The sequence below is a fragment of the Drosophila subpulchrella genome, chromosome 3R, assembly GCF_014743375.2.
Source record: "Drosophila subpulchrella strain 33 F10 #4 breed RU33 chromosome 3R, RU_Dsub_v1.1 Primary Assembly, whole genome shotgun sequence".
Taxonomy (NCBI): Eukaryota; Metazoa; Arthropoda; class Insecta; order Diptera; family Drosophilidae; genus Drosophila; species Drosophila subpulchrella.
The window spans coordinates 13,815,303-13,840,558 of record NC_050609.1 but is presented as its reverse complement, the minus strand read 5'-3'; the positions used below and the strand labels follow the sequence as shown (position 1 = coordinate 13,840,558).

General features: G+C 40.1%; 5 protein-coding genes across 6 annotated transcripts; 4 read left to right on the top strand and 1 right to left on the bottom strand.

Annotated features, from left to right (window-relative positions):
- Positions 1-828, top strand: LOC119559845 (eclosion hormone). The gene is made up of 3 exons (XM_037872949.1): positions 1-147; positions 223-251; positions 535-828. Exons 1-3 carry the CDS (start codon positions 39-41, stop codon positions 688-690), a joined length of 294 nt encoding a protein of 97 aa, XP_037728877.1. The 5' UTR covers positions 1-38; the 3' UTR covers positions 691-828.
- A 309-nt stretch (positions 829-1,137) lies between these two features.
- LOC119563209 (peroxidase) lies at positions 1,138-23,668 on the bottom strand. The gene is made up of 10 exons (XM_037876505.1): positions 23,107-23,668; positions 12,166-12,324; positions 6,646-6,728; positions 6,207-6,297; positions 3,459-3,847; positions 3,156-3,329; positions 2,129-3,059; positions 1,795-2,073; positions 1,595-1,691; positions 1,138-1,538 (listed from the first exon to the last, which is right to left on the bottom strand). Exons 1-10 carry the CDS (start codon positions 23,115-23,117, stop codon positions 1,491-1,493), a joined length of 2,262 nt encoding a protein of 753 aa, XP_037732433.1. The 5' UTR covers positions 23,118-23,668; the 3' UTR covers positions 1,138-1,490.
- On the top strand, positions 6,935-8,766 carry LOC119563210. Its single transcript, XM_037876506.1, has 5 exons — positions 6,935-7,171; positions 7,260-7,451; positions 7,512-7,823; positions 8,290-8,419; positions 8,482-8,766. The coding sequence occupies exons 1-5, from the start codon at positions 6,953-6,955 to the stop codon at positions 8,565-8,567; spliced, it is 939 nt and encodes a 312-aa protein (XP_037732434.1). The 5' UTR covers positions 6,935-6,952; the 3' UTR covers positions 8,568-8,766.
- Positions 10,975-11,755, top strand: LOC119563211 (vasotab-like). Of its 2 annotated transcripts, XR_005222118.1 has the most exons (3): positions 10,975-11,078; positions 11,153-11,323; positions 11,383-11,755. XR_005222118.1 is itself a non-coding variant. In XM_037876507.1 (2 exons), exons 1-2 carry the CDS (start codon positions 11,122-11,124, stop codon positions 11,529-11,531), a joined length of 351 nt encoding a protein of 116 aa, XP_037732435.1. In that variant the 5' UTR covers positions 11,118-11,121; the 3' UTR covers positions 11,532-11,750. The 2 variants fall into 2 exon arrangements, 1 of the variants encoding a protein (XP_037732435.1); XM_037876507.1 differs by lacking the exon at positions 10,975-11,078 and having other exon boundaries at positions 11,118-11,323; positions 11,383-11,750.
- On the top strand, positions 14,038-14,391 carry LOC119551444 (turripeptide Pal9.2-like). Its single transcript, XM_037860790.1, has 2 exons — positions 14,038-14,251; positions 14,309-14,391. Exons 1-2 carry the CDS (start codon positions 14,038-14,040, stop codon positions 14,389-14,391), a joined length of 297 nt encoding a protein of 98 aa, XP_037716718.1.
- Positions 23,669-25,256: the final 1,588 nt, after the last annotated feature.

Here is a 25,256-nt window from a genome sequence, read left to right as displayed (position 1 = left end):
CAAACAAATCGATCGAAATCCCAATACCAAAAACAATCATGAACTGCAAGTCCTTGATTTTGTGCACCTTTGTGACGGTTGCAGTGTGTCTAGTGCATTTCGGAAATGCAATGCCCGCTATAAATCATTATACTCATAAGAGATTTGGTAAGTTATATAAAATTACTCTTGTTCTTAAGACACCTGTACTAATTACAATTTTTATTTTAAAATTTCTTACAGATTCCATGGGCGGCATTGATTTTATTCAGGTGGGTTTTTGTATAAGGTTGATTTATTAAAAACCTTAAGTACAAGTCATTATAATAATATATCCTTTATGATTTTGATTATATTCACTAATATACTTATAAAAAATATGAAACTAACTTTAACAAAAATGTAATAATTATTATGGCTTGTATTTTCAAAAGCACAGTAATTGTAAGGATATGTAAAACTATGAGATTAAATATGTTATAGATCATCAATCTCTACACCTTTGTTTTAAAATTGACTAACTCACTTACCATTTTATGTATCTTTTTCAAACAGGTGTGCCTGAATAACTGCGTCCAGTGCAAGACCATGCTGGGGGATTACTTTCAGGGGCAGACGTGTGCCCTATCCTGCCTCAAGTTCAAGGGCAAAGCCATCCCAGACTGCGAGGATATAGCCTCTATAGCGCCGTTTCTAAATGCTCTCGAGTAGAGCGAAGAAGAAGCGCCTCTTGTGCGGTGTGCGGTGTGTGTGGCGATGTGTGCTTTTATGGCCTGTGACTCAGGTGTGGATTTGGGTCAATGCGATGCTCAACACGATGCTCAAGTCTTGGCGATCTTGGCGGCTGATGTCGACCACAACGATGATGAAATTACTTTTGCTAAACAACTGACTTCCCAGCGCGAAACCAAAGAGTTCCTATTAACTTGTAATTGTGTAGTGAATAAACAAATAATTTAAAGAAATTTATCTACAATTTTTTTACTAATAGATATAAATAGGGGGCTTATCTTAGAATATCCATTAAACTATTCTAAACTTACCGTTTTATTCTGCTCTTAATAAGCTGCAAATTGTATACATATATACTTACTGCCATAATTTCTTAAACTCGAAACAAATTATGTTTTTCAATTTTATTTAAAAAATACTTGCATATACAAAAACTTACATCGAGATATATTTTAAAAATTATTTTTGATTTCTTTATCGTTGTTTCTGATTGCTTCGATATGCTTTAACTTAAACGCTCTATTTCTGCTATTTAATAATAATATATACAGAGAATGTGTGGTTCATGCATGGAAATGCTGGAAAGAGCTCTGAAGAAGAATGGCAGTGTCAAAACTACTGACTGGCTATAGAAATGCGGATGGTGAGCAAAGACTAGTTAGGAGACTAAGCAGTGAGAAGAGGAGAGATGTAGAACTATAGAAGACTGAAGATACAGATATGGAGTCCAAAAAATGAATCGAGATTGTAAAACAAAACGTGGAGAACACAAATGGCATTTACTTCCTAAAGTTCAGCAGCGTGTCGGGTATTTCATTGATGTAGTTCTAAAAAATAATCCAATAAAGTATTGTTTTTGTAAAAATTTAGGTGATCAACTTACATAGAGAGAGGGATCTACGCCATGACCGCCAAAGTCCGCCCATTTAGTCAGATCAATTGATGGTATAATACCACTCTTGCAGGGCACTCGTGGGTTGCTAATTATTTATAAATAATTAATTTAATTATTATAAATATTTAATTATAAATATATCCTTTCAAATGTAATATGTATAATAATGTAATATTTATAATACTTACATTTCATGATCCGGCAAGACCATGGGATAAATCTGTACAGTATCAATCAAATCGGTGTTGTCGCAGATCAAACGGGACAGCTTCGCCTTGCGAATCTCCTGCAGTTGCTCGGGAGTGAATGATGAGGGCTGGTTGGGCAGTTCATACCAAAAACGATCTCCACGGCGCAAATAACTCATTTGGGTGGCAATAACGCAGGCAAAAGTCGGTCCCAACATCGAACCGGGAAGAGATTTCTCAGAGACGCCTCCAGACCAAAGATCAATATCAGCAGGGTGTCTAAAAAATATAACATGATTAGTACAAATTTAAACGAAATAACTTAAGAACCTACTCAAAGATGCTGCCATATCGCAGAACCGTCTCATTGGGCATAGATCCGTACATCTCATCCCAAGTGTTCGAGGTGGGCAGACCGCAGAACTTCCGGAACTCCATGTAACCGGGAATTCCAAACTCCCGACCGCGCTGCATATTAAAGGACACAAGATCCATTCCGAATCGGGCGCCCTCCTTCTTAAACAGATGATTGGTGACCTCCTGGGTGATCGAATCATCCATAGCCTGAGCCACCTGGTTCATTAGACCCATGAAGTACTCATCCAAGACTCCAGCGCGATACAGATCGTAAGGTCTCCTGATCAAATCCGAAAGACGTTTCGAGGCAATAAATTTATGGGCCTTGGACCAGCGTTCCACGGCAGTTGGCAGCAAGGAATGGCCAAATCTAAAGGCAGCTCCGGCAAAGGAGTCGATGATACCAGGATTCACTGTAGGATCGTAACCATCCCAGTAGCCGTCCTTCTGGAGAACCAAACCGAACTTCTCCATTACTTCCTTGCCCAGCAAGATGGGCAAAAATTCGTTGAAGGTGACATGTTGAACTATAGCGATATTGATCCTTCTGGACTCCTGGAACAGGGTCTCGTCATCCCAGTGCTTGTTGATCTGTGACAAACCGGTGGCCAATCGATTGTGTTCACGGGCCATCAAGGTGTGCATACAGGTGAGCACCAGTTGCTCATTGACTCGAATCTCACCGCCCTCGAAACAGTACATGCTCTTGTTGGGTCTCGTGCAACCCTCATCGGGAATATCCAACTTCAGGGGCAGCAAATCCTTTAGGCCGTACTCCTGGAACACCGGATTCATACGCATCAGTCCTCCATAGCCAGTTCTCAGCTTTCGGGCAAAGGCCTCCTTCACTCCATAAACGGTATTGGCATCGATTACACCTGTCAAGGTGTTGAACTGCTGACGGGATCCTAAAAAATAGTTGGAAAAGTATTATATAGCAGGTCGGAATTATTATCATGTCATGATAAGTCATGGAAGTCATGGAAAATCATTAGTAAACCCACCTAATTTGCAACCTGGTCGAGGTGAAGGGAAACCGCGCACGAAATCAATGCACTTGACATTAAAGAGTCGATAGAAGTAGTCATCATCGGGAATGCGGATCTCATTGCAGTACGGGTGCTTCAGATGCAGGGGTCGCTTGCAGCACTCCTCGGGGTCATTGCGGTTAATGGGATCTACAATTAAAAGGGATTACTAGTTAAATTATTTAAATCCTCACGTTAGGCTAACATTTTTATAATAATATATTGGTAACTTTAGAGAAACTCACTTTTCTTCGAAAGTTATGTATATTTTCAACTTACCCAGTGGCGTTCCCGTGAGCGTAAAGTCGTGATCCATAAACTGACCCCAGGCGATGACCATCACGGTGCCCGCATGATCGTGGAAACCATCGTCGGGATGCATGGTGCGTGAAACCACTCGGGAGAAAGGCAAATCCCTACCAGTCACCGATATCCTGGGAGCATTAATCCCATCCGAATACAGAGGGCCAATCAGGCGCTGGAAAGGAGCATTGGCTGCCCCCCAAGTGGGATGCTCGATATTGTTGCAGAGACCATCAAATCGTCGGTATTTTCCCGGGCGACACTCAACTCCGGCGAAAAAGGGCGGACACACTTCACGGATCAGGGTCTTTGAGGTATCAATCGTCGGCAACCCCTTCTCGATTTCTTCATAGGATAAGCCATACCTATAAAAGTAATTTTAAGAGGAATTTAGTCGCCAGTCAAGAGTAATTATCGCTTCATCTTAACGCAACTGCGGATATCGCCTAACTTGGCTCTTTCCTGCCACCAACTTTTTGATTGCCCACACTTAAAAAAATAATACTAACATAAGCCGAATTTATGATTATTAAAATAATGATACAATGAAGTGTGAAAAGCATAAATAAATCAAATTAAATTAAATAAACGCTTTGGCAAAAATCCCTGTAAGTAATCAGAAAAAAAATATAGAAACTTAATGTATAATTTATGTTCAAAAATACTTTATTCTTTTTGCCTGTGTATTCCTCAGATTTTTATTGAAAAATTGCAAAATTAACGTATTAGCCCAGTTAGCGAGCGGACCGCAATTAACGCGCTTTTGGCCCGGCCGACAGATATTGATGTTGATGCCTGACGTTGACAGTGGCAAATTTTTATACTTTCAATTGGTAACCGATTATTATATGATTTTTTTCTTGATTTCTGTGTGGGATTTCTGTGCTGGCAAACTGGTATTTAGCTGGCGGAGGAAGTTGTGTGTGCCGGCACATAAATAAATCGCCAAAGGGACCGACATTAGCTCTTCCTCGAGTGCATGAGAAAGCGAGAAAAGCCAAAGGGAAACTGCGTCCGGCTGGCTATTGTGTGAAGATGGGAAGTGGAAAACTGCCGAGGTTGCAGGGTCGCAGTACGTGAAAGTACTGCAGAGATGTGCAGAAGGAAGATCTGGAAATGCGCTATCTTTCAATCGCACATCATTGATTTACATGAGCCATTCGCAGGTTAAAGTGGCCTCATTGTATGCATAGAATGCCGTAAAGCCAGGCAGCCGCTGGATTGGCCGTTTACAACATGTTATTAGCCATAATCAAGAGATTATTATACAACAATTCCGATGTTGCAGGTGCAACAGTTGAAGATGTTGCCCCTCGGGTCCGAAATATCGGCTTAGACGTCGGGCTGAGTGAAAGTCGCACATGGGGAGGGTGATGATAATGACGATGATGATGATGATGATGATGAGCACAGGCCCACCAAGTCTCCCAAATTTTGGCCAACTGACTCGCCAACCCGCTTACCCAGATTCCACTCCCCAAACACACAAAAACTACACCCAAATTGGCCATAAAAATGGTAAACGCAAACGCAAAGCAATGTATATGTAAAGATATGGTTTGCTATGTAATATATAATTACAACATTAGATATATTTACCCCGGAAATTTATATATAATGTTTGTTGCTTTCTACATGTATAAAAATATTTAGATTTATTTAAAAATCAAATATCTGTCTTCCTTAGTTTAAAAGTGAGTGCACTTAATTTAATAAATGATGGTTCTGTAAAATATTTTTTAAGCTCTATGCCTAGATTACCTTAATAAGAACGCGTACATTTATGGCGAATTTAGTAATATACATTTCTCCCTGTGCAGCAGTTGAGTGCGCTGCAGGGGCCAATCGTTGGCCAACTGATCACATGGCAGAAAAAGGAAAAACCAAACTGGAAATGCTGTGCGGCATCTTCCGCAGCTTCTTTTCGAGGGGCAAGACAGTCACGCGCACTCTCACTGGCTTACTGGCTCAGTGATCGCTGCTCACCATTTGCTGGCTGTTTGCGAAGCGGTCCATTGCATAATCCCCGTTTGTTTACATCTGCGCTGCGAGCTCCGCAAATAGCTGCAAATAGTTTTTGTTTGGCAAAAATGCGGTTGCGCCAGTTGGGAAGAAGGCTTCGACGAGCTCTCGAATGCACTTCTCCGGCTGTCAGCCACTGGCCATCAGTCAAAAACCCCAGACAATTAGCATTTGCATGTGCCGAACTTTCAAAAAGAACTGGCGCACACAGCAAGAAATAGATCATATTTTGATGTTTAAATCTATCTTTTAGCTAATCTTTACATATATGTACCTGACTATTACCTGTACCTGTCAAGTCCTATATTCTTTGAATATTTGTAAAATGCACATACTTCAAATTGAAATAAATACATTCATATTGCCCCTACCCATCTGTTAATATCAGACTGAAATTCCTTTTAAATATATCTCTCCAAAAATGCAACTTTTTTGTTTCTGTGCTGATGAATTCGAGTTTGAGTTCCGATTTGCGGCGAGCGTAGAACCTTGGAGGCAAGAAAAGACTCATGCATATTTGATGACTGCAGGGGGTCTTTTCGGTGGTTCAGTGGTTCAGTGGTGCAGTTATTGGTGGTGCTCTGGTGCACGACTTAACTGCCTTGTCATGCGTGATTTGGCAATCGTTATTAGCGCCGAGGGAGATGGGGATCGTGGGCGTGCCAGGGCAACTTTCAAATGCGTTTAGCGCTGATTACTTACGTTCGGGCCAATTGAATGGAAATGTCGAGCAGCAGTTCGCCCACGGTGGCCAATTCCTCCGGCTTCCAGTCAGACTTTGGCTGAGCCACATCTGCAAGAGACGCATGGGTAAATTGTAAATGCATATTCACGCTTTCAATCGAAATTCCACAAGTCAAATCTGAGAAAATTTGAACTAAAGCTACCTTTGAGTCCAAGAAAACTTATTCACATTTAATGAAAATAAAATAGGGCAAAATAAATAAAAATATTGTCTCTATTGATATGAAAAATCATTTTTAAAAATGTTTAAAATAATAAGTTGACTTGCTATTAATAAAGATCCTTCTACAAAACCTAAACTATATCCTTTGACAAAAATATAAGTATGTCTTATATTTTCTTTAGGATGTTTGCCTTGTATATAGGACTTACTGTACCAAATAGGGGATTAACTTACGTATACGCTTGCGTGCATCCAAGTAAGCCGCATTGATGGCATCGTAGGTGATGCAAGTGCCCGGTCCATTGTTGTAGGGGTTCCTGTAAGTAGATTGAAGTGAAAGTGATTTAAATTGACAATAAGAGGCAATTTGTCGCTTATCACATGCTAACCACACAACCCACCCACGCTTTCGAGAAGGCCTGCGCACTGACAGATAATAAAATCATTTCCGGGCCAACGCGTTAAAAAGCCACGTTGAAAGAACAAAGCCAAGTTGCCGATTCAGTTTAGAACATAACTTGGTCAAAGAAACATCGTCACGATGAAGCAAGGAAATCTAGAGCAGACTCGCAGTAGACTACAGAAAATATTAGAGGCCCATAAGCCATATTACCTGGATAGGAGCCTTGAGGACCTATTGCCCAAATCCTGCAAAGGGTCTCTTCTTAACAAAAAACTAACAAAGTGGATTAAATTAGTGTTGGTTACTATTTTTATTTTATTTGGTGTGCAATACTATTATGAGGAAATGCAGGGAAAGGTAGTAAACTTCTGTGAACAAAAATAATACCAGCTTCAGAAATCTAATTAAAGGCACATTATATCTAAAATTGTGTTTCTACTTTTAGAATTGTGTTCTTTCTCTGCCACGCCCCCTGCGTTACGCCCTTCGACCTCCCGAAAGATGTGATTTTTGTGCCAATATTAAAAATGTGCCGCGTCTTCAAAATGTAAGCCCTAAAGAATTTGAGAAAAAGTTCGCTTACAGTGCAGCCCCAGTTATTGTCAGTGATGCAACCAAAAATTGGACAGCAGTTTCGGTAAATATTCTAAGACATTAACAAAAATAACCTGTGATTTAAAAAATATTCATATTTTAGTTATTCAACTATTGGTATTTTCGCGATGTTTATGCCAGGGCCAAGCAAAAGCAACACATAAGGGAGTGCCAGTTCTTGCCTTATAAAACAGGCTTCTTTGATATCTATGAGGCTTTGGATATGCCCAAGGATCGGGTGGAGTTAAAACCTGGTGAGCAGCCCTGGTATTTTGGTTGGAGTAATTGCCATGCGGAAACCGCAGAGGAATTTCGGAGGCACTATGGAAGACCTTATTTTCTGCCCGAGAGTTCCGAAAATAATGCTGTCGATTGGTTTTTCATTGGGACCTCTGGTTTAGGGGCACAAATGCATGTAAGTTTCAAAAAATAAATCATGCTAACAAATTACCTTCTAGACTTTGACAGTTAATTTATTTTGAATTGCAATCTCCTAATTAATTGGCTTATTGAAAAATTAAATAATTGTTATTGGTCAAGTTTTTACAAGGTTATTTACCAAATATAATGTGGTCACTAAAATCGAATATTCATTCTTCAAATACCCCTCCATTCTAAAACAATTACTAACATTTATTTGCAATCTGTTTACTAACTTTTAATGATATGCTTTAATATAGTATTCTTAAGTGCAGTTGTAATGCCGTACTTCAAATAAAAAGTATTTATTTCGATTTCGTAATAGCTTAGTTGTTAATAATTTGTTGCCGTTAAAAAATCTGTTTTAAATTGTGAAATTACAAAACACAATCTCTTAAAAAACTAGTATTATAATCCTATTTGCATAGCTTTTCTGATAGATGTGAAATCTCTTTTGACAGATTGACAATGTGAGACTGCCATCGTGGCAGGCTCAGCTGGCGGGCAGCAAGCGGTGGCTACTGGTTCCACCTCCGGAGTGCTACCTGCAGTGCCAGCGATTCGATGTGGTGGTCCAGCAGGGCGATATAAGTGAGAAGTTACCCGAAATAATCCCTCAAATGCATATTACTAATGTTACGACCCCCCCACAGTTGTGTTGGACACGAACAAATGGTACCATCAGACCTTTGTGCAGCCGGGAGCCATCAGTTTGACCATTGGGGCTGAGTACGACTAAGTTACAACTAAAGTTAACTGGCTGCCGGGGGTTTTTCCTCGTGACAGGAAACGGCTGCCCCAAACGTCTCCATACAGTTTGGCCAGCGGGACAAATATGGCCAACTGTTACTGTTACAGTAACAAACTTAACTTTAACATTGCCATATTACTCTGCTTTTGCCAGCCGGTTTGTTAATTAAATGCCAAAAACACGCAAATTTCTTATGTCGGGCAGCTGGGGCTCCGCAGCCCGGGAAAATCTAACCAAAAATGGGGGCCACAGCCACTTCCTCGAATGGTGCGACATGTAAAACGCGTGTCAGGCGACAACGATGCGTGTTAACAATGCGTAAGTATTAAGTAATTACAACAACAGCCGGAGCAACTGCATCGGCAGGAGCAGCGGATTCAGAAAATATGCCCACCAATTGCACGGCAAACTGGCGGAGGCATTGCAAGCACACGCAATGCAAAACCATTTCGGCTAAAAGCAACATTTTTCACGAACTTGCCGTCATTTTACCCTGTCACTGGGTAATTTTCCTTGGCTTTGCATTTTTCGTTTAAAATCTTTTAAGGCTTTTAAGTGGGTCATTTTTGAGTGGCTTTAATTTTGGCTCAGGCTAAAATATGAGCTATTAGAAAAAGAGTTTTTTTCCAAAGTGATAACTTACATTTTGAATGAGTTCTTGCAAATTAAAACTGTATCTGTTAAATTCATCTAGGCTGGTTCACGAAATCTTTTTTTTTAAGGTGACCAACAGACTTTGGATGCGAAATCTATTTTTTTTTAGGTGACCAGCTTGATAAAATTATATACCATTTTAGAAGGATATTCTTAATTTATTTTAAATTATTATTTTTTATTTGTACAGAGCATCTAGATGTCGCCTTGTGGCATGTCTAAATTTTTGTACATATTTCTTGGGCAAATTTGTCAAATTGAAATCGAAAATGGCAATGTCTGGCACTTAACTGGTCTGCCTGTTAATTTTAACCAGAAAGCAAGTCGAGAGCACTCTCGCACAAAATTTACGGGACTCGGGTAAGTTCAATGTGCGCATAGCCAGAGTTTTGGGCCAACTAGAAAGTGGCTTGCATGCGGCACGCACTGCCACTTTGGGTCCAATCGAATCGAATCGAAGCGAATCCCCAGCACTTCTCCACTCCTTGCGATCCAACTCGTCCCGCCCCAGACACGGACTTGTACTTGTTATCCTGATTGTAAAGTAAAAACTAATGTTATGAATCCCGGGCCGGCGATCGCAGGTGCGCGGCTGCGAAACGCCAACACTTCCTGATCGGTATTGAGTTGCAGCGGTCTAGCGCACGCGGCGTATGCGTAATATTGTGAATAATTGCAAAAGCGTGTCGTAAACTCGCCGTGCAAAATATTCAAATATCATTTATCTATGCGGCCTTTTACAATCTTTTTATTTTTTCGTGGTATTTTTTTTTTTTCGTTTGAGAGAGACTCTGGGGAGCTACTTCGCTTACGCAGACAGTGATGATGGTGGGGCAGATACAAAAACAGATGGAGATACAGATACAATTGCAGACTTTCAGCAGACGGAGCAGAGGCCGCAACGAAAGTGGCCCCTGCCGAAACCTGTATTTAACTTTTAAGTAGGTTGTTGCGGCCAATTTTTCTGCATTTTTCCCCAACCGACTCTGGTTCAACTGACCAGGTTCAATAGCCAGGCCAAAGTCAGCGATAACGACTTGGCCCGATTGGCAAGGCTCACGTTTTCGATGCCCGACGACCCCAAAAATTAGCTCCACTTCGCGGTGACCCCCAGAAAATCGAAGACAATCGAGCAATTGAACAATTTGCAATCTCTATCTGGATCGTGTGACATTTAAAATATGTGCATCTAACTGCTGGCATAAGTGCTGCACTCTAAAAAATTCCTATTTACTTCGCTTCTTGATTCTTGACTTGAGATATTTTCTAGATACTAGCTTGTTGTTTTAGTTTTCATTTTACTTTATGGTTTATTTTCCTGTGCAGTCTGAAGTTCAGTTCAGGAGGCATTGTGTGTTGGCAGCGTTTCAAAGTCACTTTTCGAAATCATCTCGAGACAAAAGTTTGCCATCAATGGCTGCTGTGCAGCCCCGCGGCAGCTCAGGTGTTTTTATTTTAGTTAAGCATTTTTTCTCTTCATTTTTCCTTTTGGCATCTGCAAGTGTTGCAATGCCATTTGTTTTGGGTTGCCATTGCTGTTGCCTTGCTATTTTTGTTTGCGGCTTTTTGTCGTGCGGTTTTGATTTTTTCGTTTACTAATAAATCGCGCCGGTCTGTCAGGTGACTTCATGATGCGTCCGTCTGCATCACATGACTCTGAGCCCAAAAAGCCTGTCGTCGACGATTCGAGGCCAAAAACCATTTGCTGATTGCCGTTAACGAGTCGCCGTGACAGCGAGTGAAACGTAAGAAGCCATCATCACACCTGAGAACCCATTTTCCAAAGGCATATGGTTTTTTATCAAAGGTCTGTTTTCTAATACCCACTGTGGGGTATATAAGATGGTAGGTTTACAGAACAGTAGTCATTGAAGTGCCGGCAAACACCATGAGATCTTTGGTAATTATTCTACTGGTAGCACTTTCCACAGCGGATCTTAAGAGGATTGCGGATAAGTCGCAGTGTCCCAAAACCTGTGACTTGGACTATAAGCCTGTGTGTGCCTCCCGAATCGGAGGCAATACTCCCAGTACTTGCACCTTTCCCAACCATTGCACCCTAAAACTGTATCTATGCAACAGCAAATTGGGTGAGTTAAGGATGAAACTAATATAAGAATAATATCTAATTACTAAAGTGTTTTCTTAGACTGGTCAATGGACAGCAATCAGCCCTGTCAATGGCCCGTTGGAAGCTGCGAAGAAATCGCAAATTTCTTACGCAAGAAAAAGGATCTATTGGTGGGGAAATCAAAGAAAGTTGTTACTGAGAACAAAAAGAAAAAGAAGAAAAATTGAATAAATGATTAAGCATTTAGAAACCCAGATTAAGCTGCAATGAAGACGTCGGCTGTCAAATGTTACCACTAACTTAGCCACTCGTGTTCAGCAACAGATGCAATCGCCTCGCACAGCGGGCCCCCGCCAAGAAATATATATATTTATCTGGGTAGTATGGGAATATCTTTCCCTAGGCATTGCAACTTGGAGACGTCAACGTCAAAAGGCGGTTGCCGAATGATTGCCGCTGCTGTTTGTGCTGCTAATGATTGGCTCAAAGCTCGTGTGCTGTGTTGTCGTAGGTGTAGAGCCATGTTGCCACCGCTCAAACAAGCTGAAACAGCACAAACCAAGATTTATGGGTGTCAGTCGGGCAGTTGAACACTGCGAAAAATCCTAAGCTAAAAGGGAGAAATACTATAGTACTTTACCAAGGGGAATTCAGGGATATTTTTGGTATTACACTACTTTAATACATCGATATCATATCATTTCATGTCCAAGTTCTTATATTTCTTGTTTGTTTTTTTTTCACTGCACAACGATTCGGTGTCAACGTTCAAATATTTAAGCCTCAAACATAACCCAGAATGCCACCGAGCCACTTTTTCTGCAACGGCACACTAGACACACAGTTTCTATTTGTACTCACAAAGTGCCGCGGAATAGATTCACGTTGTAGTCGTAGACGGAGGAGCGACCTGGTCCGGCCAGCAGAAGTGCACAGTCGGATCCGTGGGCCGTCTGGAGCTGCTCGCCAAACTGATGGTATTGCGCATGCGCCACCGCCGCCAGAGACAGTAGAAGTATTCTGCAAAGAAACATGAGCAAAAGTAGGCAAATTAACACGTTATGCAGGTAAACATGCAGCTAAAGCGTCACGCCCATTTGACAAACAGAAAAACGCCTGCAGCCAAAGGCATTAATCAGTCAAACAGTCGGCTTGTTGGTAAAGTACAGCCTCCGCAGCCTAAAAACTGATTTATAACTGAAAAAAGATTTATAGAGAACTCAAACTTAAACATGTTTTTTGTAAGTTTTAGGTGGTCAAGATTTCAAGAGACAAGACTAACAAGAATTTTACAATTTCACAAGAATATTCACCATGACCAAAACAATTTTAAATGCATTGCATTTTTTAAAATTATGTAATCTGTTTCAAAATGTTGATTTTTAAAAACAAAAGTGAAATATTTCATAGCATACTTTTAGCTAATTAAAATAACTTAAATTTCCAAGACAACCATAATAAGGTCCATATTTCTAGAACCATTGTTACTCAATGATTAACAGACATTTTCCCATATGCAAATTCCACTTCGACTGTAGGTTGCAGCTGTCTTTCGATCGACAGCCCATGGTGCCCATATGCCAAGTTGCATATTGTTTTTTGGACTCGCCATTGTCTGGGGCGTTTCTTTATCTGTCAAAAAGGGGCGGCTGGGGAATTCGACATCTGACATCTGGCAACCTTGCTTTTATTTTGCGGCTTTAATGCGCGCAGATTTATGACTTGGGGCGCGTGTTAATCGCTTGTTAGCTTTTGTCGCCTCGCTCAAAGCGAAAGCCAAAAACAAAAAAACCCCCACATTTTCGGGCAATTGTTAACGGCTGTTGATAAGTATTGATATTGATTGCTATTGTTATTACCGCCTCTGGCTAACAGTGAAAGTAAGGCATATTATACGCCATGCCCCTTTTTTTATATAACCAAAAACAGGGTTTGCCTCGAATACCCTTTAACATATTGGGTTTTAATTAACTGGAATTGGTTAATTATAATTTTGAAAACAATTAATTACTTCATTTGTTGAGATCACCTTGAGTAGGTGAACTCCATAACTGGTTTGACCACCGTTCTTTGAATTAATTGTATGGTTTTTTTGGAGATTTTAAAATTTTCGTTAGAATGCAAATGTAATAAATATTACAAAGGATTTATAAGTGTACGTTTTTAAAATAATTCTATTAATATGCAAACTTTCAAAAAAAAGGAACATATGTATATACCTCTACAGATTTACTGGATATTTTAAAATAATCACATAGTATTTTTGCAATTTCTTATGACCGTTTCAAGATTGTTGATAATAAGTCTGTAAAGTTGTGATAGCTGACGACATACTCAGCAATAAATAGTGAAAGTATTTTATTTTTTTATTTTCCATCTATCGAGGGTCTCATTTTAACGAAGGGCACAGCTCCCTGGCTATAAAAGTTGCTTATATAATCGCCAAGGGAAACAATAACGCACTTAAGTCCTTTCACTTTTCGTTTGACAGTTTGCTCTTTCCTTTTCACTGACCAAGTTAAGTGAGATACCTTTTAAGTGTATCTCATTACAAGGGTTTACTGAACTCGCTCTCCGGATGAAAAGATTAAAATGCACCTGCTTGCACTTAATGATTAGTGAATGAAACATCTGTTTAAAAAATGAATTTATCAGCTCTAGCTACTCCCCTATAAAAAGCATATTTTGAGGTATCATGATCATTCGAAAGCACAGAACTTTTCGCTGTACAACATGAAGTGTGTGGGTATATTTTTGATTATATCCGTGGGATTACTGGCCTTGGCTCAGGCAGATTCGGGTAAAGGAAGGTGCCCACGAGCCTGCACAAGGGATTATAGGCCTGTTTGTGCCGAATGGCGAAGGGGTGTTGTACGTGCCATAGTAAGCCGTTGCACTTTCTCCAATAGGTGCGCTTATGACAATCAAAGATGCAGGACCAATCAAAGTAAGTAAAATTTAAATAAAATCACATATGGTACTAACTATAAATATTAAATTTCAGATTGGGTGGTCGTCGATGAGAAGCGCAAATGCTGGCGTGAAACCCCCGATTGCGATGAACTTCGAAAACAAGCTGAACTTTAAAAGTCTTTGTGACTACAATAAACCATAACTTTCCCGCTCATATTACATCTGACTTTGATTAATCACAGGCCCAGCAAATAAACAGAAGACTTGCTCACTCTTGACCAATGTGCGGTCATAATTTTGGGCTTCAAGCTCACACGATTTGCAACTCTTTACGCTCCTCGCTTAAACAGAGTTAAATGATTATTAAATCTGGTTACCAGCGAGTTGCTTTCATTTCGGTTTTTCGCACAACAGTGAATTTGGTTCAAGGCTGCCCTTAAAATATTTCGAATCCGTGTGGGGAACTTGTTTATGATAGCCATTCGGAGTGCCTAGTTCATTAGCCATCATGACAGGGCAATTAGAATGCAAACAAAACGCACTCGCCCACACAGATTGTGTGTTGAGTACTTTATTTGGCCGACATGCCACGCCCGAGACAAAAACGCGTGCCACATGGGGGCAGCGTTGGCTTTTTGCAGATTTAATTGCCGAACCCCAGATGCAGATCAGAGTTGCAGGCCACTGCGTAAAGTCAATTAATTGTTGCTCGCCTTTGGGGCGACAGCTTTTGTGAAAGGCCAGCACGCAACGTCCTTCTGGCCAACCTGCCAACCGGCCAAAATCCATACTACCAAACTGCATATATGTATGCACATTTCTGCAATTTATGCACACTCGCATGCATATGCAATCTTTACACCTGCCCGCAAGAGTCAATTAATTTCGGTTCGTCGATGGCTGGCCAAACGACTTTTACATAAATCGCAGCACTGGCTTATCTAAGGCACTTGGTCACCGCAGTCGGTTTCCTTCGGATGACACACATATGTATGGTGGGAAATTCGACCTTTTCGGGGAATTGTAACTCCATAGTCAAAACAAAATTTTTTTTTAGCAGGGAATCGCCTCTCCATACTAAAAAAAAATTATATTGAAAAAACACTTTAAAATAACAAAAAACTATTAAAGTTATAGAATATTGCTAATAAATATATCACCATTTTATTGAAAAACATTTGGGGTTAGTCTTTTTGTGGCATTCATTAAATTTAATTCCAAAAGTACAATCTTTACAATGTTTGAACTTTAGAAGTCATATAATTTAATTATTTGTTATATCACATTGAAAAAAAGTTATTAAATTCTTTAATACTTTGTAAACTTTAAAGGTACTTATTTTACGTGTAGTGGCAAACAAAGAACGGGCGCAGTTGTCCAATTATAGTCGCCATATAGGACGATCCCTGCCATATCTGTGCATATTTTAAAGCGCATCCAAAAGTTGACATTTGCTAATAATATATTTTTTCCAAAGGCAGCGCTACGTTAATTGCCCGATGCATTGTTAGTCTTTGTGGGGAGCTGCCGATGGTATCTTGAGGTTTGCTCTGATGCTACTTATGTCATCTTGGCAACTGAATACCTGGGAGCAGGGCCCCCAGAAAAGGGGCGTACCACAGGTCCATAGGACTTTTTGTGTGGATCTTTCTTTGTCTACAGCTTGCCACATCACTCGTATTGTTGAGTTTGTTTTGTATGTAAATTGCCTCGTCTTGGTTAGTTTTCGAAGTCATGTAAATGTGTGGAAATTACTTTTGTAATGCACAGAGAAATTAATAATTTATATTCGCAGCATTTTCATTGATAGTGATTAAGTATGGTTCAATGAAAATATGACAGAAATCTGAAAATACTTAAGATGTCTTGACTTTATCTTAAAGCTGTTTACTGGTTTTCATATGTGACGACAGTCGCTTTCGTTGATAGTGATTAAGTGCGCTGAAGTGAAATTATGAGAGATAGCTATGAAATTGCATATGAAATCTAATAGTCTTTACGAAGGTGTTGGCTGCGTTTTTTGTATCTGCCAATCGAGGTTTATGGGAAGGCCTTTACTATAAATTCACACCGATTTTACTCATAGAGCTCTGATGACATTGTGATAACTGAGTGGAATTTATGATTATTTTTAGAGCTCAAACTTCCCTTGTGGCATATACATTTAATCTGTAACCCAACTGCTTTTGTTGACTGTTTTAGGTTAATTTGTTAATTTAAGTTTTATTTTATTTTCCTTGCAAATATGTAATTTATTTAATAACGTTTTGTCTAAAAATAGCTCATATATAGTCTGCTGACCTCAACTTCTGCTTTTGTTGTTTTTAAGAGCAAGCTGCATGCAACTCTAAACCTCTCATTAGCGATCATTTATCATTTGACTCTAACTAACCAATACAGCAACCGCATTTGAATAAAGCCAAGTTAAAGCCCCTCGATCGCCACGAGCTACAGTGCCGGCAATCAGCGATGTGCAAATATCGCGGTATGCTGCTGCACTTATATGTATCTGTCTATCTATCTATCTATCCGCTCTCTTAACCCATGCTGAGTGGATCTCGTTTCTGGGACCGATTGCTAATGCCAGACTATTCTGTTTTTTAATTGTTGCACTTAACTTTGCTCAAAGCTTTGCTCTGGCCAATTGCTTAATTGATTCTGGCCAGACAGGTAGCGTTAATGTCCAATGTCTTCACATCCGCCTGCCATTTCGCAGGCAAGTCGGGAAAAAACAGAAAAAACTGTGCGAAACATATCGAATCGATGGGGCACACATGGCGCATACTTGATTAACGGCGGAGCAATTGCAACATGACGCACATTTATGTGGCATTAGTGTCGCCTGCGAGATTTTATTGTGCCATAAATTGGCAATGCAGATTCGATGGCACACAGTACAAGAAACGATAAGCGGGCCATAGCTGCCTTAATTCGCTCTCTGACCCACAAAACGTTCGCGATCCTATCGCTGCGAGAAAATCTATTAGAGCTTGAACTGCTACACGGAGAAAAATAATAATAATTGTCGTAAAAAATTCCAAACTTGAATTTTAAAAACGTTTTCAACTCAAGTTATGGGGAGCCCAGCAGTGGATGTAAAAATCAAACATGAAAATGGGTTAAAAGTTCAACCGTTGTGTAAAAGAAATATTTAAACATAGACACTTAGAGAATTCAACCACAAATTCATAAAGGTATCCCACGAAAAAATCTGGATAAAATTACCCAAGTTATGAAAATTAGAAGAGCAACTTTGGGTTCTCATTCTGAAAGTCACTAGAAATACGGAAAACTCAAACATGAAAATGGGTTAAAGTTTCGACCCACGTCTAAAATAAATATTTTAATGTAGATAGTTAGAGATATTAACCACAAATTCATAAAGGTATCCCACGTCCAAATCGGGATTCAATAACTCAAGTTATGAAATTAAGAAGTATAGTTTTGGGTTCCCATTCTGAAAGCCATTGGGAATATGGGAAAATTAAACATGAATATGGGTTAAGAATTTGACCATCGAGTTAATAAAATATTTAAATGAAGAAGATTCGCGAATTCAATAACAAATTCATAGAGGTGTGCCACTTCAAAATCGGGATCCAATTACCCAAGTTATGGAATTTTTTGTATCCAATAAAGGCAACGCAAATCCTTTTTTCTGTGCAGAATTTTCGGCATGTGAAGGGTTTTGATATATCACCCGACCGGCACGCAATCGCGATAGCATCGGACACGGCTAACGTGCGGTTTATGGACTGCACGGTCTCAAATAGAATGTAACCAAACCGCAGCTGGCCAGCGATTGAAGTCGAGAAAACCCACAAAATTCGGCTTTGATCTCCCCACCAACTGACTGATAACCGAAGCCGGCAATCTGACGCTTTTAACAGCTTATTAATTGGGCGGCCGCCCCTTGCAGATTTATACCTGGCCAACTTGGCGGCTAATTGCAAACAAATTGCAGTGGCTAAGCCAAAATCATTGGGACTGAGCCACAGCGACAAATTCAATGCCAGGCTTATTGACCGAAAACGCTCAATGCAAAACTGGCTGCAGCCTGCCATTGATTGTGCATAAATCAAATGAAAACAACTTTTGCAACTGACGTTAATTTTTACAGGCGGAGAAAAAGGTATCGAAATCAGATACCTATCAGTAGAAACAAATCTAGTTGACGAAAACCTTTAACAATTAAATAATTACAGGAAAATATTCCCAGTATAAAGAAAAATCTCCCCCCCAAGGAATATCTGATATAATCTGGTTATCTATTGATCAATAAGAAAGTAAATTCTTCCTATTACTTGGCAATGAATATATATGTTATCAAGATTTTCTTTCTGTGAACTCTGATTTGTGCGTTGGCTCTCGGCGAACAAGCCGACCGCCTTGACTTTCTTAGCCAAGTTTGAAGTGCACTTCTCCGCGGCGGCTGAGCATCCTCAGAAAATGACAGGGAGTTGCGAGTGGGCCACGTGAGCAGCAGACACCTTTCACCAGTCTGGCTCTTTGGCAGTGGGGTCCACCAGGTTCCCCAAAATAGCTGCAACAATTACCAAATTTTGTGCTCATACTTTGGAGGCATTCAATAGCTCGGCAATGCTTGGCAATTGGCACATCGTCTTGATCATCGTCATCGTCATCAATTTGAGTGCGAATGTTGCAAGCTCAAAATAAAAAAATAAAAACACATGAGCACTCCACTTGGCCTGCCTACAAATAAGCCAAGTGATTATTCGGGTTCGGTTTGTTTGAGCCCGGCTGTATTTTTTTGAGTGTTGCGTTGCCCAGCATACCGAATGCCGACATGCAGCATACTTGTGCTTTATTTAAATAGTTTTCCGAAAAAAATATAGGCACACAAAATATGTAACTGGCGGTTGCATCTGTTACTGTTCAATTTGCACCGCTCGCTCACAGTTTTGCCATCAGTTCAGTTGCCACATAATTTCTGACGAGTGCACATACAAATCAAATCCAGCACGCGATTTGGGTTACCAGGGCTCTCACGATCCCATTCGAGAGATCTGCTGCGAATTGCGTCGACAACCCCTGCATTTCAATTAGCAATCTCTGAGGTTGTCTTTGGTTCTCTGATAAGCGGAAAGCAACGCCTTGGTCGCAGCTTTTCACTTTCGGTTCTCACGCTTGTGGGCGGCTTTTAATTAACCCGCACACACTGGGGAAAATATCTTGGGCATTTAAAATTGTAAAAATTCAGAAAGGTAAAATATAAAGGTTTCTTTACCAATATATATCATGTTGTCAAACCTATTTGCTACACTTTCTCGACCTGTGAGTCAGCATATAAACAAATAAATAGATAAAATATTTTCACCTGAACAATAGACCCAACTCGAGCACTTTTCAGTTGCCCAAACAGATCGCAGATCGGGCACGTAGTTGTATCATCAAATCAGTGTAAATAGGAGCCGGGCCGAGCCCACCCCTGGCGTCCATTCATAAAGAGCAGCACGTTCAAGCACCCGTCCACTCCATCAACCCATCGCCATCCTCTTTTGCAGCCATGATCCCTGCTCGTTCAACTTTCTTTTGTTATAACATCAATCAGCGATGTTCGCGAATTCAAAGCAACATCAGCAATGGCAGGGCTCAAAAAATATCTAATTTACCAAAATATACCGAAAATAGAAAACCCATTCAAGTGCCTGGTGGTTGTGGGCAGGCATGACGTGAATTTGGCTTTTGAAAGTGAAATGATTTTGAGTAAATTACGTTAATGTAGCGCATTAATGGCTCATCATAAGCAGCATCCGAAAAGAAGGAGATCTTAAAGGCAAAAGTGAATGTTGACCAGCATTCACTTTAAGAAATCGAGCAGTTGCAAAATATTATGTATCCAAAGATACATTCATACATATATCCATCAATGTAAGGCCGCCAAATGATTTGTTTCAATGTTTCCACCGCTCTTCTCTGGGGCAAGGGATTGCATGAGCTGTGCGAGTAATTGTGGCAAACACATCAGACAGACATTTTGCCCAAAAATGGGGAAAACAACGGCAATATGCTACCACAAGTCATGGCTTTTGCTGCCTCTTGTCTTGTGAACCTTGTAAGGCGGTTTATGTAACGAATCCAGCGCCAAAGTTTTGCGCCTGCGGCCGCCATTTGGCCACAAACAAAGGCCCCCAAAACATTGATCGATATAGGCACGGTCAAATTTCTATAACTCCAAGACCCCGAGTTTCTTTTTCGGAATCCCAAGCTCGTTAAAAAATTTTTAAGGACTCTAATCTGCTTCCATCTCTAACAAATATCTCTCGAAAACAAATTTATTTAATAGGTCCTTCCTAAAAATATATACCTAACGCAAAAATAAATGTTGGCAATTTGAAGTGGTTAATTAAAAAAAAATTCCGAAAAGATAAAATTATTTATAAAATTTTGGATAACAAAATACATTTTAAAACATTTTAAAGTAAGCATAATAAATGTATTTACCACAATTAAAATAAATAGCTTGAAATATGTTATATAGCTGTTCACTTTATGGAAGTTTGACTGTGACAGACTTTGGCTTTGCCCCTCATTAATACGCAGCACAATGCGACTTTTTATCGCCCGGTCCCGATCTCGACTTCGATTTGAGTTCGATTTCGATTGGGATCTTTGAATGCACTTCGCATGCCGCTTTCCAAATTGGCACTAACGCCCTGTTTTGACTGTCTGATTGTCTGATTTATATGCGGGCATGCAAATGGATTGGCTGCATTTTGCTGAGCCAAAAGTGCTGGCAGCCTTGACACAAATTTTAGCCAGGAGAGCGGCAATCAGCGCTGCCCGCCCCTGGCCCCCTTTGTGCATTTCTTTTACATGCCCCCCAATTATGTCTTCATTTTATAACATTTCGCGCTGAGCTCGAGACCGGATTGGTGGCAAGTCACGAGGCAGATGTGGCCTGCGAGCCAGGAAATCAACAGGTTGCTCCGTTTCTGGTCTTCTACATTTAAGGAGAAAGTAAATCGCTGCCTGCCTGATCGATTTCAGCTGGCAACTGGTTGAACGTGAAGTTCAACATCCATCCACAGGCATTGTGCAACTCGCTTTGAACTTCGCATCAAATGTTAATGACCCCGTTTGGCTAGCAGCTAAAAACCAAAAAAGAGGTAAAGCTGTTCGGTTCTTGGTCATAACTATGCTTTATGGGGACTGGGGACTCGGAAAAACAAATCAGCGAACGAGGCGACCCAGCGAACAGCGGACAATTAGCAGATACTCGCTAAGTTCCACCCAGCCGGGCTTTTTTATGCTTATTGCAGTGTGCCACGTTGGCCAGGTAATCGAGGTGTTAGCAGCTGCCGGCCAACTACCAACTACCGTTAGCCGATAGAACTCGCCGGGAACTCGGGAAGTTATGACCATGTCCCCAGGTACATGTCCCATGACAAATCACCTGGACACGCCCCACACCGCCTCGACTAAGCCTGATTAAAACGAGGGCCAGCTTCGGCTTAGCCTTGGTTCAAAGCGGATAAACTCCGGCTCGATTGCCTTGCACTAAGTACAGAAATGGCTAATACAAAATTCTAATCATAATTCAATTCTAAGATTTTTAATTAAAAATTTGTTTCCCTCGTAAACATGTCAAACAAATAATACGGGGGACTTAAAGTTATTATTAAATGGCATTGTTTTATGTTCGTTAAGTTAAACTTATACGGATACAATACTGAACAGATTAGATCCGGCTTGTATAATCTAATTATAATTAATTACGAGTATAAAAATATCGAGAGCCATTTAAAGATTTTGCAAACGGACGGCTTTATAGATTTTCAAAATACGTAGAATTTGTAAATGGCACTGGAAAACATCACTAATGATTGTCGAATGTATAAGTATCAGTTGAATTGCACTTTAAAATGTAATACTAATTATTTTTCGAATTGCGTGACATGAAAATCCTCTTGTGAAATTCCTGCATTAAAGAAGATAATACACGAAAATTGTACATGAAATGTAACTATTAAGGAAAGGCCTATAAAGTTTTGTTGTTTATGTGATAAGCAAATTGTAAATTGTTTTCCTTAAAGGAAGACAAAAGGGATTGGTTATGATACTTTTGAAAAAACGTATAGGATAAAACATCTAAACAATCGCTTTATCTAAATACTGCGAACTTCATTAAATTGTAAGATATCAAATTATGAACAGACCTTTTTAAGCTGCAATAAGACGCCTGGCGCTTAAAGCCGTATCTTTTTTCTTACAACTAATTGCTACTTAAATTGAAGCCGAAAACTCCCGCTGAGCTCTATTTTAAGCCCGCATCGGAGGTGTGATTTTCAGCTTTTCGTCGGAAGCTGAGATGGCCAAGAGCGTGACCTATACGCTCATTAATTCCGTTGCTCCAGGCGCTGATTTGTTCATCATTATGGCTCGTGGATGGCCAGGTAGAAAGTGGCAGGAAGCCATTAGCATGGGAAGTTGTTAGACAAGCAAAAGCCAAGCAACTAACCGAGGTTGGCCTGAATATAAATGAAATAATCAAAACACATATATGGCGCAATGCCGTTTAATCACTCGTCGAATATCACCAGAATGCCGCACATACCGAACGAAAACTTTCTGTGCCAACGACTCAGAAATTTCCAGCTAAAACATACGCAGAGAATAATAAAAAAAAGAAGAAAAGAACACAGCGAGAATGCCGGAGAAATGTTTTCAGAAAGTTGTCATAAGCCAGAGACAGACACGTAAAAATTACATAAAAATGAGCAGGAATATGGCTAGAACCAGTCACCAAGTTGGTCTAGACATTTCCGAGACGCCTAAACGAACACTTGCCACACACAGGAAATTAACTAGAAAAATGTGTACCAAAACTGAGAGTACGGCTCATTAAAAAATAGCCAGCGTACATACCTTAAGATCATTTTGTTGACGTTGCACGTTCCCACTTGGCCGTTGGCCGTTGTTGTTAATGACTTCTCTAAATGCGTTTGGGTATGTATGTATAAGCCTGTGCTTATATTTGGTTAGCGAATACTTAAAGCCCAAGAGCTGTGAATTAATCCAATTATGGCAGACGATGGCCCACGCCAAGTTGGCCTCAATTAAAAACGTGCTGGCGCGAAGAGTTCACCGCTGAGTTCGTTGCCTAAGTCTTTCGTTTTTGGGAGCCAGAACTTGGCAATTATCGAGCACTTGTCACGGCTGCGGGTTACTTTTACTATCGGGTTTCACCCTTTTGTCACTAATTTTTACTTATTCTCCGCAATGCACTTGGTTTCCTGCACACTCACTCACTCACACGAAAGAGCCCGACAAAGTCGATTTCTTTTCTTATTTTCTTCCGGCTGCACAACCGCCACGGAGTGTGTCCAACAATTAACTGAGCTCCGCCAGCCGATGCTGCCACAGAAAAGCCAAAAAAAAAGAAGCTAACAAACGGAGCCGGCCCGCCGTCGACGTCGGCGTCTGTGGAGTGGCGATAGCAGTCAGCCGACTTCGGTTATCAGCTGCCAAGTGCCGGCGGCCGCAGCGGCAAAAAACAGAAAACACACAGACGCCCCGAGAAAGACTCGTTTTTGAGCGAAAGTTTGAGTGGAATCGGTCTTGGCTGCGTGTGGTTTGTTGTGAGGTGAAAACAATGCTGCCGTGGTGAGTTTTGTAGAGCGCAGTTCGTGTCTTAAGTCTTTTGATTTTGGCAGCTCACACAGCCTTGTAAAAATTGTATTAGTTAGTTAGAGTTTAATTTGGTTTAATATAATATGAAAAAAAATTATTTTTGTTTTTCTTGAACTTGTCTGGCAATGGAGTCAATGTTCTTATGTAATGTTCTTGCTGGAAATTTAAGTCATCATTGCATTTTTTCCATTGACTGACGAAAAAAACCACGACATCAATCAGTATCATCATCAGTATATCAATCTTTAATATAAATTTACCTAAATTTGTTTTTAAGCTATTAAACATTTTTTACATTGGATATCCAGTCTACGGAATGACATTCTAAAATGCCATTGGTAAGCAAATAAATTACTTAAGTAATTTTAAATGCAATAAAATAAGCAAATCACAATTTATGGCCGTTGGCAATATTTAGAAAAAGTTCTAAAAGTTCAAGGTTTGTATTGTGTTACAATATAAATACCATTTATTTATGAGGCTCGACAACTTTAAGAAATATGTTGTCAAACTCATGATTGGTTGCTTGTATTCTGTTAACGGCTATTGAGCGTATGCCATTGATCAATAAATATAAATTTACATTTAAAATTGCGTATAATCACCCTAAAATACAGTAACAGTTGAATTAACCACTTCTATCTTGGCTTAAAGCCAATAAACTCAGTGCAATTCAGCAAAAACACATTTCACTTCCAACAGCAAACAACTTAGTAATTATTTAGTGACGGCTCAGACCCGCAAAACAACTCCTACACCGCAATCTATGATCTTCAATGCCCATGTAAAAAATAAAATCTCAATCTGCAGTCGTTTCTTTTTTCTACACGTACTTATTCAATTTGCCAGACCGAGCTGCACCTTCGGCGGACCAATCATTTAGAGCCTCGTCGGATCTGCGGTATATCAGTACGAGCCAATTAATTTAATTTGTCAAACCGCACATACAAATCAGGCAGGCCTTCAGCATAAGTCAAAACTCGGAGGGAGTACCTCTATACAATAAACTAATGCAAAGGAGTCCAACGGTAATAAATGTAAACCAGAAAACGTCAAAACGCGAAGCAATTGATATTAATTTCGCCAAAGCACCGCAGAACGGAGTTTTCCTGTAGTACATTTTTGGGTTTTGGTCGATATCGATTTTTTGGCCTTTGGCTTTGGGGCTTTGTTGCATTTGACAATTGCTTTGCATGAACGCACGAATATTGTGCAACATTTTTGGACCGGAGCAGCAAGAAAAAAAAGAGAAAAAAAAAACAAGATCAGTATTAACAATGTACCACGCATTTTTTTGAAAAGTTGTTCGTGCCACGTTTTTGTTCTTTTATTTAAGTCAATTTTTGTTCGGGGTTGACGTTGTCGTATGAGCATTAAATGCCGAA